This window comes from Panthera leo, chromosome B1 (genome assembly GCF_018350215.1).
Source record: "Panthera leo isolate Ple1 chromosome B1, P.leo_Ple1_pat1.1, whole genome shotgun sequence".
Classification (NCBI taxonomy): domain Eukaryota; kingdom Metazoa; phylum Chordata; class Mammalia; order Carnivora; family Felidae; genus Panthera; species Panthera leo.
The window spans coordinates 38,344,678-38,361,634 of NC_056682.1; the positions used below are offsets into that span (position 1 = coordinate 38,344,678).

Here is a 16,957-nt window from a genome sequence, read left to right on the forward strand (position 1 = left end):
AAATAATATTACGTGTATTTATGTGAAGGAGAATAATAATTTATCACATGGAGAGAAATCCCAAGGCTCCTGATGCTAAGGTATGGGTGAGGAGTGGGGATGGGAAGAGGGGGAGTACCTTTAGAAGGTAAGGAGGAGGTGAGGCAGCAGGCTTGGAATAGCTGTGAAAGGAAATGTCTTCAATTTCTTCTGACTTGATACTATAGGAAAGAAATGATCACAAAGGAAAATGTGGTTGGCTATGGGCAAGACTCTTAGAATCTAGTTGAATCAGGGGCCATTTCCTCCTATTACTGGATAAACTCTTGGTCTGCTAGGTGCACTGACAACAGACAGAGGTATTCTCAACCCATCCCGGGCAGATAGGCAACATCATGCCAAGGCAATCTGGGATTCTGGCTCAAAGAAAAACCTTCTGCAGTTGTTTTTAAAAGAGAAACTGCAAACACAGCTTCAAAGTGTCCTTCTCACCCATTTATCTATTAGCATATCCAGAAATTCCTGTAGCTAACATTAGTGAGTTGTATAATAGGAATAATGCTGTAATGGTGCTGATTCTAACTGAGCATTTTAGAACTACTCTAAATGTCAGAAATACTGTAGCATGGTACCATTTCATGTCTATTATATACTGTAAGTAAAATACATAGAGACATTCTATATACACAGACACAGTCACACTGTTGACAAACACATTCAAGCCAATCAGGGATGTTTATTTTTCTTTAGTTACTGAAGCTCAGAGATGACATGGCTAGGTATTTCTCTCTTGCTTGGTATAAATATATTATACAGAAAACAAACACACTAATTATTCAGATTCAAGGAAGAAAGATGATTCCTCCTTTGTGCAAATCTTGGATTTGGTCAGAAGCTACAAAAATGAATCAGGTGCACGGGGCCATGTCGTAATTACCTTGTTTTTCGGTTTTGACACACAAATTTAGTCATTGTCTTTACATAAACAAGATAGATGGTTAGGGTGAGTTTTTCAAAGGTATGGCAAAAACTTCTCACAAAGCAAGCAACTACAACCTTAGAGAAGGGTTTCTCTCTTTTGGGCAGTAGCAAATATGGGCATTTATATAGGTAAAGTAAATGTTATTACTAATCTTATAATTAAGATTATAATTACTTAATCTTATAATTAAGTGCTGGTACATCAGAACAATATACTACTAGAAACCACCATGGTTTAATAGCAGATTTTCTCTAATTCACTGGAACCATGCTATTCCTGCAGAGTCCCTGTTTCTTTGGTCATAGTGCCTTTAATAAACTGAGTAGAACTAGAGCAAACTGTGTGGGAGGTAAAAGAGTATTCAAAGTTTTTCCATTAGTTCAGAAGTCATGGAGATTATAGTTTTAAGGATCACAAACATTCAAGGTTTCAAAATCAGAAAGTTCTAACTCAGGACTCAATTTTCACTTTTTCTTCCACTACACGAGAATATGTTGTCACCCTAAATTTCAAAGGGACCAGCACTGGAACAAATTCGTGACTGTAACTATTCTGAATAGATAGAAAATACTGACTTAAAATTAGGTACTTTTTTTAGGAGAAAGTTCAGTAGCAGCAGAATGAACTGGCTATCAAAGAGATCATGAGATAAGAATAAACTAACTCTGCATATACAACCAGTAGATTCCTCAGTTTTCCAGCCACAATTCATTTAGATATTATTACTTTCAGATTTATTTTAAAGAATCACATTGTTGAACAACTGCAGCTACTGTTTCCTCTTAATTTGTTTTGTTAAAAACAAAAGGGGTTTCATTTCAACATTATGTTTTTTAAGAAGACCCCAATATTTTTACAACCAGGAGATAACACCATGCTTATATATATATATATGTATATGTATATACATATACATATATATATACGTATATACATATATATATACATATATATATATGTGTGTGTGTGTGTGTGTATATATATATATATATATATATATATATATATATATATATGAACGTAATTCCTGAATGGCAGAGTACTGATAGAGATGATTCTGGATTCCTAGCCTAGACCTTGAAGTGAGGTAATAATTTCCTGCACACCAGCCACATGCCTACTACTGCAGCTCCCCAAGAGTCGATTATTGCCACCACCCTTTAAGAAACAAAATGAACTTGGTGTCGTTTTTCCACAATCTTCAATGGCAAAAAGATTCCACTTCCTATTTCCTTCTTTGGCTGAAATGAAATCAACACTTCAAGGAAGCTAATGCACTTCTTTAGTTCTCCAGTCCTCCCATCTTGTTAACACCCCCTTTTCTATGCTTCCAGCAGGGTCAGGACTCAACAGTAAGTGCAAAGATATATGCATACCTGCATCACAGTGGACCATCTTACTTCCCAGAATTATAATTCTTAATTGAATTTCTGCCAGTGCTCAATTCCACCTCTGTGACTGAGCAACATTTCACATATAAAGGCTTATATTAACCCTGGCTAGAATTTACTCAACTACCAAGTTTGTCCAGTTAAATGTTTCACAATGATTTACATTTTTTAACCTTAGAAAAGTGTAATAGCTGATTTGACAATACATAAAACAACTGAGCAGAGTGCAAACAAGAAAAAATAAACAAAGAAAAAGTGACACATAATTCATTCTGAAATCATGATCCCCCTCCCCTTCACAAAAAAAGGTGCATTAGTCATCAAGTAGCAAAAATCATCAAAGCAAAGTAATCAAGAGCAAAGAGACAATCAGTACAGAAACTAACAAAACTATACAATAGAAAAGGTTACTAATGCACCATTTAGTCACAAACTTTTTAAAAATATATTCACGGGTTTACCAGAAAGATCTTGAAAAACTCTATTATGCTCCATGACCAGTACCTCCTGGTCACAGATCGATTCTAAGTAACTTTTTGCTTAATGCTTGGTGTTTCAGGTCGGTGATCTTTCCTTTCTGACACATTACGCTTGACCTTGGCTGTGACTGGAGATGAATCTGGGTTCAGTGAAGGACTTGAATGTGACTTCTTCAGTCCTGCAGCCTCAATTTCATTGTTGCTCAGGAGCTCCTTGCCTCCTTCTTTTAGAATGCTGACATAAATTTCATAACGGGTTTTCTGGAAGGAAAGTCAGAGAAGAATAGTAGTCAGTACACTATTCATAAATGCATAGCAGAATCATGCTTCCTGAACACACAGGCAGAAGAATGGTGTAAACTGGAGGAGCTATAACCTCTGGTTTTGGGGAAGTGGATGGCTCCTATGGCTCAGTGGTATAGTCACTTGAACTTCCCTCATGTGACCTAGGCCTTCACTTCAGTCTAGCTCGGATATGGTTGTTTACTCTCTTCCCTACTCCCTCTACAAAGATTCAACTTGAGGAATCTGTCAATAGTGAATCCAGTCTCTGGTTTCCTACATGACAACAATACTGTAGAAGCTGCTCTGGGTTTCCTGCCATTGCTTTTATGTTAGGATCACGAATTTCTCAGAGCACTATGGTTTCTCACAAAACTTCAAATTACTTTCTGATGTTTTTCTCAATTGTACAAATTTTTTTTCATCAACTATTTCTTGAGTATCTATTATGATTTAAACAGCTCCTAGATTCTCCTAACTCTGTGTATCTTTGTCTAGAAATAACTGAAGTGAACATTGCAGAGATTTTTTTTTCTCTAGCCCTAATTGGTGCTTTTTTGGTTTGATCTGGGTCTATAAACTATAGAACTGTATACTATACTATGTACTACATATATATATATGCATATATGTATGCAAATTACAGACAGGTCTCAGATTCTTGATTTGATGGATTCTAGTCAAAATAAGACTTTCACCATACTGCTTTGACACACGAATGATTTATAAGAAAGCCCAAAGTGTTCTAGTTCTTTTGTTTTTACATTAAAAAAAATGTTTATTTACTTTTGAGAGAGAGACAGAGCACAAGTCGGGGAGGGGCAGAGAGAGAGGGAGACATAGAATCTGAAGCAGGCTCCAGGCTCCCAGCTGTCAGCACAGGGCCCAACGTAGGGCTCAAACTCATGAGCTCTGAGATCAGGACCTGAGCTGAAGTTGGACGCTTAATTGACTGAGCCACCCAGGCACCCCTAAAGTGTTCTATTTCTTTTTAATGTTTATTTATTTTTGAGACAGAGAGAGACAGAGCATGAATGGGGGAGGGGCAGAGAGAGAGGGAGACACAGAATCGGAAGCAGGCTCCAGGCTCTGAGCCATCAGCCCAGAGCCCGACGCGGGGCTCGAACTCACGAACCGTGAGATGGTGACCTGAGCTGAAGTCGGACGCTCAACCGACTGAACCACCCAGGCGCCCCTAAAGTGTTCTATTTCTAAACAAGATGACTTTTCAGTTATAAATTGTCCCAACAAATGCAGGCAAATTCTGTTATGACTGTCAGTCTTTTAAGGATTTTCCTGATCAGACTGAGATTATGTACATCTTAGTTTTAAGTTAATAATTATGAAGTTGAAGCTACTTGAGGTCACTCTTTTAAACTGTTTTTGTTCAAGAGTGGTAAAGAGCTTCTAGTAATTAAGCTTGCTCTGGGTTTGGTCAGTATCTATGTGGGGATGCCAAGCTTTGCTTGATGGTGATAATGTAGTTTATATGGAGTGCTCACATGCTAATTTCAGGTCATTAATACAATAACCATATAAAATTGGTACATTATTATCCCTGTTTTACAATAAAGGAGATAGAGGCAGAGAGAAGTCTAAAGTCAGAGTTTTCAAAGAAGTAAAGCTGGGATTTGATGTCAAGAAATCGGACTCCAATCCACCAATAATGAAGCAACAGAAAGAGAAATAAAGAAACTGATCCCATTCACAACTGCACCAAGAACCATAATATACCTAGGAATAAACCTAACCAAAGATATAAAAGACCTGCATGTGAAAACTATAGAAAGCTTATGAAGGAAAATGAAGATACGAAGAAATGGAAAAACATTCCATGCTCATGGACTGGAAGAATAAATATTGTTAAAATGTCAATACTACCCAAAGCAATCTACACATTTAATGCAATCCCAATCAAAATTGCACCAGCATTCTTCTCAAAGTTAGCACAAACTATCCTAAAATTTGTATGAAACCACAAAAGACCCCGAATAACCACAGTAATATTGAAGAAGAAAACCAAAGTGGGAGGCATCACAATCTCAGACTTTAGCATCTACTATAAAGCTGTAATCATCAAGAGAGTATGGTATTGGCACAAAAACAGACACATAGACCAATGGAATAGAATGGAGAACCCAGGATTGGCCAACAATCTTTGACAAAGCAGGAAAGAATATCCAATGGAAAAAAGACAGTCTCTTTAGCAAATGGTGCTGGGAGAACTGGACAGCAACATGCAGAAGAATGAAACTAGACCATTTTCTTACACCATACACAAAAATAAATTCAAAATGGATGAAGGACTTGAATGTGAGACAGGAAACCCTCAAAACCCTAGAGGAGAAAGCAGGAAAAAACCTCCTTGACCTCAGACACAGCAATTTCTTACTTGACACATTTCCAAAGACAAGGGTATTAAAAGCAAAAATGCACTATTGGGACCTCATCAAGATAAAGGGCTTCTGCACTACAAAGGAAACAATCAACAAAACTAAAAGGCAACCGATGGAATGGGAAAAGATATTTGCAAATGACATCTCAGATAAAGGGCTAGTATCCAAAATCTATAAAGAACTCACCAAACTCCACACCTGAAAAACAAATAATCCAGTGAAGAAAAGGGCAGAAGACATGAATAGACACTTCTCCAAAGAAGACATCCAGATGGCCAACAGACACATGAAAAGATGCTCAATGTCACTCTTCATCAGGGAAATACAAATCAAAACCACACTGAGATAACACCTCACGCTGGTCAGAGTGGCTAAAATGACCAAATCAGTAGACTATAGATGCTGGTGAGGATGTAGAGAAGCGGGAACCCTCTTGCACTGTTGGTGGGAATGCAAACTGGTGCAGCCACTCTGGAAAACAGTGTGGAGATTCCTCAAAAAATTAAAAATAGAACTACCTATTACCCAGAAATAGCACTGCTAGGAATTTACCCAAGGGATACAGGAGTGCTGATGCATAGGGGCACATGTACCCTAATATTTTTAGCAGCACTTTCAACAATAGCCAAGTTATGGAAAGAGCCTAAATGCCCATCAACTGACGAATGGATAAAGAAGATGTGGTTTATATGTACAATGGAATACTACTTGGCAATAAGAAAGAATGAAATCTGGCCATTTGCAGCAACGTGGATGAAACTGGAGGGTATTATGCTAAGTGAAATAAGCCAGCAGAGAAAGACAGATACCATATGTTTCACTCATACGTGGATCCTGAGAAACTTAACAGAAGACCATGGGGGAGGGGAAGGGGAAAAAAAAGTTACAGAGAGGGAGGAGGAAAACCATAAGAGACTCTAAATACTGAGAACAAACTGAGGGTTGATGGGGGGAGGGGAAAGTGGGTGATGGGCACTGAGGAGGGATGAGTACTGGGTGGCATGAGTACTGGGTGTTGTATGGAAACCAATTTGACAATAAATTATATTTAATTAAAAAAAAAGAAATCTGAATCCAGAACCCATTGTCTTAAGAATATATTTTCTCTCTGGATATGAATATATATATATATATATATATATATATATATATGAATATATATATATATTCATATATATATAAATATATATATATATATATTCACATATATATAAATATATATATATATATATATATATATATATTAGGATGACTAGTCTGACAGAGGCTGTTGGTGTAACCAATTTAAAGGCATTTTCAACCTCCTCTACTCCTATGTTCCTCCCACTACAAAGGTAACTCCCACTAAAAAACATGAATGCTTTCCCAGCCCCATGTGCAGCTAAGATGGATCATGTGATAGTCTTGCCAATGAGATGTAAGGAGAAGTCTAATGGGGAGCTTCTGGGAAAGTAGTCTGGCTTTCTCATAAAGAGGCCAGGCTTTAGGTGCAAGCTCCCTTTTCTCTTATCTCTTCCTTGACATGCATGTGATTGCTATAATGGTACCTTGTGCACCGGGGCAACAGGCATGAAGACAAAAGGACCACATGCTAACTTGAGGAAAAATGGAAAGAAACAGCCTGGGTTCTTGATGATACAATGAGCTGGATCCAACTCCATGATTCCCTACCACCTCTGAATATCTTGTTAAGTATGAATAATAAATATCCTTAGGGTTTAAGCCATTAAGGCATTGTCAAGTGCAGCTAAAAGCATTACTGATACACATTCTAATCTTAATAAAGTAACAAAGTAAATGAATAAAATACAAAGCTTATCTCTGAAAGCTACAAAAAGGCTTAGTAAGGGCATTTGTAATAAAAATGTCATCAGTATTACACATCAGTCTGTGCATCAGTGAAATCGGGGGATTAACCAGACATCTAAAGGGCATACTAGATCAAAGGTAATACAATCAAAATATTAAAACTCTGTTGACTAGTAATAAATTTACACTTAAAAAAACCCAGTTTCCTTTTGATCAAGAATATTCCAGTCATGTTTACATGGTTCCAGTGGATGAACCTGTTCATGATAATTCCAGTAAAGTACCCTTGGACTGATTTATTTGGGGGAAGAGATCAGTCTGTGAACGAAGCTTAGCAAAGGAATTCCCGTCACCTGAGTTTTCCGGTTATATTCTATCACAGCTTCACAAATGGATCGAACCCATGAATCCAGTGGCCGAAAAAGAGATGCATGTCAAATACTGAGAACACTGGTGGGGAGAGGGCTGAGTCCTGCATAAGTGAATCGTGACTGGTGGGGACAGCGGGGCAACAGGCGTGAGCATTCCCCCCACAGCATGGGAAAACCGAAGGTCCGGCGCCCGGCGCCCAGCTCCCATTCCCCGCTTCCTGCCATGCAGGGACGCTGGCTGCCACCAATGTTCAGTTTAGCGTGCTGTGTGAATGAGAAGAGCCTAGGCCTCTAGATACAGGAGGCTAGGATTTCATCAGCTCTTTGATTAGAACACCAAAAGGCGGGCACTTCTCCTATGGCTGTCACGCCATTCCTGCTGACCAGTTCAAGCATGTGCGAAACAGAGGACTCGTGTGTTCGCGGTAAATGAGGTATGATCAAGGCGCCTTCTTCAGGAATTAGGCAGTTCGTGAGATATGAACTGTTTTAGTCTGTCCAGGTATTGTGCGTAAAGTTCTATGTCATTGTGTCCAGCCCCTTCCACCTAGAGGGGCTCCACGGCTCGAGGACAGCGCTCCTAAATGGCCAGGCTGTGGGAGAAGAGTTTTAATACTTTGATTGTCTGGTTGGTCTAACACAGAGCCTAGCTGACTTTCCTTCTGTGAAGACCTCCTTGTAGGGTTTTTTTAAAGTACTTGTACATATTTGCAATTGCATTGTGCATAGATTCTTAATGGGTAGTTTTCTTTTGTCAGGCTACAAGACAAACTGCAGACCCCTCGTTTGTAATGTAAATGATTGAATACATTTTGTTAATGTTTTTATTCCTATGCTTTGCTATTAAAATTTTGTTATAACATTTCCAAAACAACAAAAAAAAAGAATCACAAGTTTATGCTTTTAAGAATTTATGTAATTAAAACTTCACTAAACTAATCTTTTCAGTTTAGGAGTTACTTGGGTTTTGACACTGGAGCTGCACCGAGTAAGCCTCAGAAACAGAAGACACTTAAAAATTGCTACACTGATCATCTTGGTTGGGGGTTTGGGTTTGGGGGTTCCTTGGTTTTATTTTCATTTTTCTTTTCAAATTTAAAAGCCTTAAATGCACTGTAAGCCTCAGATTGTTGTACAGCAGGATTGTGAATGATTGCCAGTCTTTGTACCATGGTGTGGAGACAGCATGGTGGTTGGCCATGGAATAAAGGAAGCATGGATCAGAAAAAAATAAAGAAATAAAAAAATAAAGGGCATACTATTTCTAATGTCATATTCATTCTAAAAATTTATTATTTTAATCTTTTCCTAACTTCTTGGTGGCAAGATTGAAGTACAGGAAAGTACTCCCAATATGAACAACCTTTAGTAAAATGATCTAAAGGCAGTTTGAAAATAGATTCAGAAAACCCGTAGAAGGCATATTATTTCATGAAGCTGGGGTATTTACCTTAAAAATTTTTTTTTAACATTTAATTATTTTTGAGAGACAGACTGAGATAGAGCACAAGAGGGGGAGGGTCGGGGAAGGGGGGGCGCACAGAGGCCGAAGCAGCTGTCAGCACAGGGCCTGATATGGGGCTTGAACCCATGGACTGCGAGATCATGACCTGAGTCAAAGTCGGATGCTTAAACAACTGAGCCACCCAGATGCCCCAGTTTCCTGAAGCTGGGGCATTTATGCAATAAAAGGAGTATGAAAGACAAATTTTTGAGATGACCTGAAAGGGGACAAAAGGAGAGAAGATGATAGGACCAATTTTCTACTAGTCTTTGAAGGAACTGATACTACTAGGAAAATTCACCTGAAAAATAAATGAAGGAAAAACCATTTCAAACACTCATGCTACAGCTCAACCTGCAAAACTATTGTCCCAAATAAATTACATCAATGTGTCAGTCAACAAATAAAAAGAATAGCACTGATGAAAAACAAAGACAAAGCAAAAGCTTTGAAAGAGGATTGGAAAATAAGTGTTCAGTTGTTGTTAAGAGAAATAAGGAAAAGAAGGTGATGTGTATTTATAAACTTCCAAATGGCTGTGCTTGGTTTCGGGTTAAAAGGATTTACAGGGACAGAAGCTACTAAACCCAGTGATGCAGCTTTGTTTTGTAGCATTCTCTAACACCAAACCAAATTGTCTTCAAAATGTTTTAGAAAACATCTATCTTAGAACTATTTGTGAGTATTGGTTTCAGCCATATTCTTCTGAGATTACAGATTCATTCAAATATGTAAATCTCTATCTATCTAGATTGGGGCTAACAAAAAAGATTGTCTCTGAGTAGAGAAACACAGCTCTACATGAAGCCCTAAAGAGCAATGGGAATGAATGTAACTTTAACAGTCTCGGGGAGGAGTTAAGATGGCAGAGAAGCAGGGGGACCCTGGGAGTTCCTTGTTCCTTAAACACAGTTGTATTGAGGTCAGATAACTTGGAACACCCAGGAAAAGGATCTGCAGACTGGAAGAAGGATCTCCACAGTTGAGGGCGACAGCATGGCAGGTGAGAGGTATATGGAAGTGAACTGGGGGAGAGAAAACGGTGGTGTTGCAGAGGGGAAGGAACCCTTTCCCTGGAGAGACAAAGGAAGAGAAAAAAAGAGGATTGAAAGAGTGTGGTGTCAGGTTTGCAGGAGAGGAAAACCTTTTTGGACCACAGACTGGGGTGCAAGAAGCACTGAGTGTTTCAGGTTTATTTGCAAACAACATCTGGAGCTCAAACTCAAGAGGTTTTGGAAGTGCACGACTTCCTCTGGAGCAGAGCTGTGGCGCATGCTCCTGAGGAGAAGGCAGCTGGTCCTAGAGTGCTTAGTGTGGTGTAGGAATCTACGGACACCCTGGGAGACAACATTCCCCTTCCTGGAGTACTTTTGGAAGATGGTATATTGCCTCTCCAAAGACAAAAGACCCTGTGGGCATAAGCACAAGGCCTTTCATTGGCAGGGGACAGAGGCACACCCAGAGGGCATATAATGTTTTTGCTGCTTTTAGCAGTGCTGTAGATTCTGTGCACTGCGCAGGTGTGGGACCGTTTTTCTGGGACAAGGACATCAAACACAGTGTGGAGAGGCTCTACTTCAGAGAAGGGGAGCAGATCTGCCTGGTGCCAGACTTCGGGTTTTATATCCCAGCCACGAGTCAAAGAAAAAACACAGGAGAGTTGTGGCAGAGGGCAAGCTGACTGCCCTTGCAGTCTGTGAGGGCTGCCTAAATAGTGGGAGGTGTGAGAACCCCTGCCTCAGGATGAGAGAGTCCAAGGGACCATTTTCTGCTCAACACGAATATGGTGGGACTTCAGAGAGCAGCATAGTGGCCCCCAGTGTAGTCTGGGCCCCCTTACACTAAACCCAACCCCCCTGTGCCTGGTAACGGCTTATAACTGGGACAGGACTGACTCTGAGCCAATGCAGTGAGCCCCTGCTCCAGAAGACCACCATAGGTAGCACCCTGTATACTAAAAATCGAGTCCTTCAAAAGGACATCTGCAGTTCTGGTGGAATTAGGACCAGATTTATTCTTTTTTTTTTTTTTTTTTCTTTCTTCTTTTATTCTTTTGGAATCAGGCTCAAAGTTTCTTGTTTGTTTGTTTGTTTTTTTCATTTACTTTCATTTCTCTCTCTCTTTTTTTGATGAGGGTTCTTTTTTTCTTTTTTCTTCTTTTTTCTCACCTTTCTCTTTCTTTGGATCAGCCTTATAGTTTTCTTATTCTCTGTTTTGTTTTTTTTTTTGCGTGTGTGTGTGTGTGTGTGTGTGTGTGTGTGTGTGTGTTGGTGTTGTTCTCTTTCCTTTTCTCTTATTTTAGGGTCAGGCTTTTTTTCCACTATTTTTTCCAGTGTCATGTTAACAAACAAATCAAATCATACCTAGGTAAAGGTCCGAACACTCCACACTGCAAGCAAGGAGGATCTCTGCAGAGGACAGACCACTGGGAAAGAGCAGCCAAAACACAACAGCAGAGTGCACACAGCATACACCAGAAACATTCTGAAGTGCCAGGCCCTGGACAGTATATGGACCCTTTAATATAGCATTAATCTCAGGTGCAGGAAACATAACAAGCTTTTAAAACATGGCAAAGATAGGTAATTAACCAAAATGACAACACAGAGTAATTCTCCCCAAAAGAAAGGTAAAGAAGAAATCACAGTCAAGGATGTGCTCAAAACAGATATAAGCAATATATCTGTTTCTAAAAAGAAAAATTCTTGCTGCAGAGATCAAAGACCTAAAATTAGTCAGGATGAAATTCAAAAAATGCTATAACTGAGATGCAGAAAAAGGTCAACACCACCACATATCATAGTGAAACTTGCAAAATACAAAGATAAAGAGAGAATTCTGAAAGCATTTAGGGACAAAAGTCCTTACCTACAAGCATAGACACATAAGGTTAGCAGCATACCTGTCCACTGAAACTTGGCAGGCCAGAAAGGAGTGGGAGGAAATATTCAGTGTGCTGAATGGGAAAAATATGCAGCCAAGAATTCTTTATCCAGAAAGGCTGTCATTCAGAATAGAAGAGATAGAGTTTCACAACCAAAAAGTAAAGGGGTTCTTGACCACTAAACCAGCCCTGCAAGATTTTTTAAGGGGGACTTTTGAGTGGAGAAAACAAAACAAAACAAACAAATAAACAAACACCAAAAGAAAAGAGGAAGACAAAGCAACAAAGGCCACAAAGGACGAGACCACATCACCAGAAACACCAACTCTACAGGTAAAACAAAGGCACTATATACATATCTTTCATTAATCACTATGAATGTAAATAACTAAATGCTCCAATCAAAAGATACAGGGTATCAGAATGGATAAAAACACAGATCTGGGGCATTTGGATGGCTCAGTTGGTTAATTGTCTGACTTCTACACAGGTCATGATCTCATGGTTTATAAGCTCAAGCCCCATGTTGGGCTCTGCGCTGATGGAGTGGAGCCTGCTTGGGATTCTCTCTCTCTCTCTCTCTCTCTCTCTCTCTGTCCCTCTCCAACTTGCGTTCTCTCTCAAAATAAATAAATAAATTTCAACCCTCTCCTAAAGTATCAGAGACTCATTTTGGGCCAAAAGAAACATGCAGATTTAAAGTGAGGGGATGGAGAACCATCTATCATGCTGATGGATGTCAACAGAAAGCTGGAGTAGTCATACTTATATCAGACAAACTAGATTTTGAAACAAGGACTGTGACGAGAGAGGAAGTGGGTATTATTCATAATTAAGGGGTCTATCCATCAAGAGAATCTAATGACTGTAAATATTTATGCCCCCAATCCAAATATATAAATCAATTAATCACAAATATAAAGAAACTCATTGATAAAAATACTGTAATAGTAGGGGACTTTAATAGCTAACAGTAATGGACAGATCATCTAAGCAGAAAATCAACAAGGAAACAATGGGTTTGAAAGACACACTGTATCAGACAGATCTAACAGATATATTCAGAAGGTTTCATCCTAAAGCAGCAGAACACACATTCTTCTTGAGTACACATGGAACATTCTCCAGAATAGACTGCATGCTGGGTCACAACTCAGTCCTCAACAAAAAGATTGAGATCATACCATATCTATTTTTGCATCGCAACAGTATGAAACTTGAGATCAACCACAAGAAAAAACTTGGAAAGCCCTCAAATATGTGGAGGTTAACGAACATCCTATTGAAGAATGAAAAGGGTTCACCCAGAAATTAAAGGAAAAAAAAACATGGAAGCCAATGAAAATGAAAACATGACAGAACAAAACCTTTGGGATGCAGCAAAGGCAGTCCTAAGAGTAAAGTACATTGCAATTCAGGCCTATCTCAAGAAGCAAGAAAGGTCCCAAAGACACAACCTAACCTTACCCCTAAAGGGGCTAGAAAAGGAGCAGCAAATAAAGCCTAAATCCAACAGAAGAAGGGAGATAATAAAAATTAGAGCAGAAATAGATAATATAGAAACAGAAAGAAAACCACAGTAGAACAAATCAACGAAACTAAATCCTGGTTCCTTGAAAGAATAACAAAATTGATAACCCTGTAGCCAAACTTATCAAAGAGAGATGGCCCAAATAGACAAAATCATGAATGAACGAGGAGCGATCACAACCAACACTACAGGCATACAAACAATTATAAGAGAATACTATGAAAAATTATATACCAACAAACTGGGTGATCTAGAAGAAATGGACAAATTCAAAAACATTTACACACTACCAAAACTGAAACAGGAAGAAAGAGAAAATTTGAACAGACCCATAACCAGCAAAGAAATTAAATCAGTTATCAACAATCTCCAAACAAATAAGAGTCTTGGGCCAGATGTCTTCCCAGGGAAATTCTACCAGACATTTAAAGAAGAGTTAATACCTATTCTTCTCAAATTATTCCATAAAATAGCAAAGGAAGGAAAGCTTGCAAACTCCCTCTGCGAAGCCAGCATTACCAAACCACTGATACCAAAAACCAAGACCCTACTCAAAAGGAGAAGTACAGGTCAATATCCCTGATGAAACTGGATGCAAAATTTCTCAACAAGATACTAACAAATTGAATTTAACAGTACATTAAAAGAATTATTCACCATGAACAAGTGGGATTTATTAACGGGCTTCAGGGCTGGTTCAAAACTCTCAAATCAATCAATATGATAGACAACATTAATAGAAGAAAGGATAATAACCCTATGATACTGTCAAAAGATCCAGGAAAAGCATTTGACAAAACACAGCATCCATTCTTGATAAATACCCTCGGCAAAGTAGGGGTAGATGGTACACACCTCAACATCATAAAGGTCATATGAAAGACCTACAGGTAATATCATCTTTAAATGGCGAAAAACTGAAAGCCTTTCTCCTATGGTCAGGAACAAGACAAGGATGCCCACTCGCATTATTACTATTCAACATAGTATTAGAAGTCTTAGCCTCAGCAATCAAACACCAAAAATAAATAAAGGGCATACAAATTGGCAAGGAAGATCAAACACTTTGTATTTGCAGATGACATGATACTCTATGTAGAAAACTTGAAAGACTCCACCAAAAACCTGCTAGAATACATGAATTCAGCAAAGTTACAGGATATAAAATCACAACATGTAGAAATCAGTTACATTTCTTTCTTTAAGTTTATATATTTATTTTGAGAGAGAGAAAGAGAGGAAGGGAGGGAGGGAGAGAACACAAGCAGGAGAGGGGAGGAGACAGAGGTAGAGAGAACCCCAAGCAGGACCTCTTCATTGTCAGCATGGAGCCTGACACAGGGCTCGGACCTGTGAACCGTGAGTCAAATTGACCTGAGTCAAAATTAAGAGTTGGACATTTATCTGACTGAGCCATCCAGGTGCCCCAGAAGTCTGTTACATTTCTATACAGCAATAATAAAGCAGCAGAAAAAGAAATCAAGGAATCCATCCCATTTATAATTACACCCAAAACAATAAGATACCTAGGAATAAACCTAACTAAAGAGGTAAAGGATCTGTACTCTCAAAACTACAGAATACTTATGAAAGATATTGAAGAGAACACAAAGAAATGCAAAAACAGTCTATGCTCATGGATTAGAAGAACAAACATTGTTAGTATGTCTATTCTACCCAAAGCAATGTATACATTTAATGCAATAAATAATACTACTAGCAGTCTTCATAGAGCTAGATAAAACAATCCTAAAATTTGTATGGAACCCTGAAAGACCCAGAGTAGCCAAAGCAATCCTGAAAAAGATAAACTGGAGGCATCAAAATTCTGGATTTCAAGCTATATTACAAAGTTTTAATTATTAAGACAGTATTGTACTGGCACAAAAACAGACACATAGATCAATGGAAAATAATAGAAAACCATGAAAGTATGGTCAACTCATCTTTGACAAAGCAGAAAAGAATATCCAATGGAATAAAGAAAGTCTATTAGACAAATGGTGCTGGGAAAACTGGATGGTGACATGCAGAAGAATGAGACTGGACCACTTTCTTACACCACACACAAAAGTAAATTAAATTGATGAAAGACCTAAATGTGAGAAAGGAAACAGTCAAAATCTTAGAGAGGAACACAGGCAGCAACCTCTTTGACCTCAGCCAGAGCAACTTCTTACTAGACATGTTGCCAAAGGCAAGGGAAACAAAAGGAAACATTAACTATTGGAACTTCATCAAGATAAAAAACTTATGTACAGTGAAGGAAACAATGAACAAAACTAAAAGGCAGCCTATGGAATGGGAGAATATATTTGTAAATGACGTATCTGATAAAGGGTTAGTATCAAAAATCTATAACGAACTTATCAAACTCAACACCCAAAAAACAACCTAGTTAAGAAATGGGCAGAATAAAAACATGAATAAACACTTTTCCAAAGAAGACATCCAGATGGCTAACAGACACATGAAAAAATGCTCAACATCACTCATCATCAGGAGATACAAATCAAAACCATGACGAGATACAACCTTATACCTGTCAGAATGGCTAAAATTCACAACACAAGAAACAATAGGTGTTGGTGAGGAAGTGGAGAAAGCGTAACCTTCTTGCACACCTGGGGTAATGCAAACTGGTGCAGCCTCTCTGGAGAACAGTATAGAGTTCCTCAAAAAACTAAAAATAGAACTGCCCTAGAGATCTCGCAATTGCACTATTAGGTATTTACCCAGAGGATATAAACATACAGATTTAAGGGGGTAAATGCACCCCAATGTTATAGCGGCATTATTTTAAGTTTATTTATTTTGGGAGAGAGAGAGCATGGGAGGGGCAGGGAGACAGGGAGAGAGAGAGAATCCCAAGCAGTTTGTGCACGGTGAGTGCAGAGCCCAATGCGGGGCTCAAACCCACGAACCATGAGTTCATGACCTGAGCTAAAACCAAGAGTTGGATGCTTAACTGACTGAGCCACCCAGGTGCCCCCAACAGCAGCATTATTAACAATAGCCAAACTGTGGAGAGAGCTCACATGTTTATCGACTGATGAGTAGATAAAGAAGATGTGATATACAACAGACGATGGCATATTACTCAGCCATCAAAAAGAATGAAATCTTGCCATTTTCAATGATGTGGATGGTGCTATTTTATATTATGCTATATAAAATAAGTCAATGAGAGAAAGACAAATACATGATTTCACTGACATTTGGAGTTTAAGAAACAGAACATATGAGAAGACAGGGAGAGAGAAGATAGGGGAACAAACCACAGAGTTTCTTAAATATAGAGAACAAACTGAGAGTTGAATGCAGGGAGGTGAGTGGTAGATGGACTAGA

The 16,957-nt window shown here is 38.7% G+C and overlaps 1 protein-coding gene across 5 annotated transcripts in view; it reads right to left on the reverse strand.

Moving 5' to 3' along the window:
• Nucleotides 1-2,755: 2,755 nt before the first annotated feature.
• The window catches only part of PSD3 (pleckstrin and Sec7 domain containing 3), a 727,438-nt gene continuing 713,236 nt past the window's right edge, over nt 2,756-16,957 (reverse strand). For all 5 annotated transcript variants that reach the window (XM_042934671.1, XM_042934669.1, XM_042934672.1 and 2 more), the window contains one exon: nt 2,756-3,092. In XM_042934671.1, the coding sequence (XP_042790605.1) occupies nt 2,877-3,092 (216 nt within the window). In that variant the 3' untranslated portion in view covers nt 2,756-2,876. The remainder of the gene's footprint in view (nt 3,093-16,957) is intronic.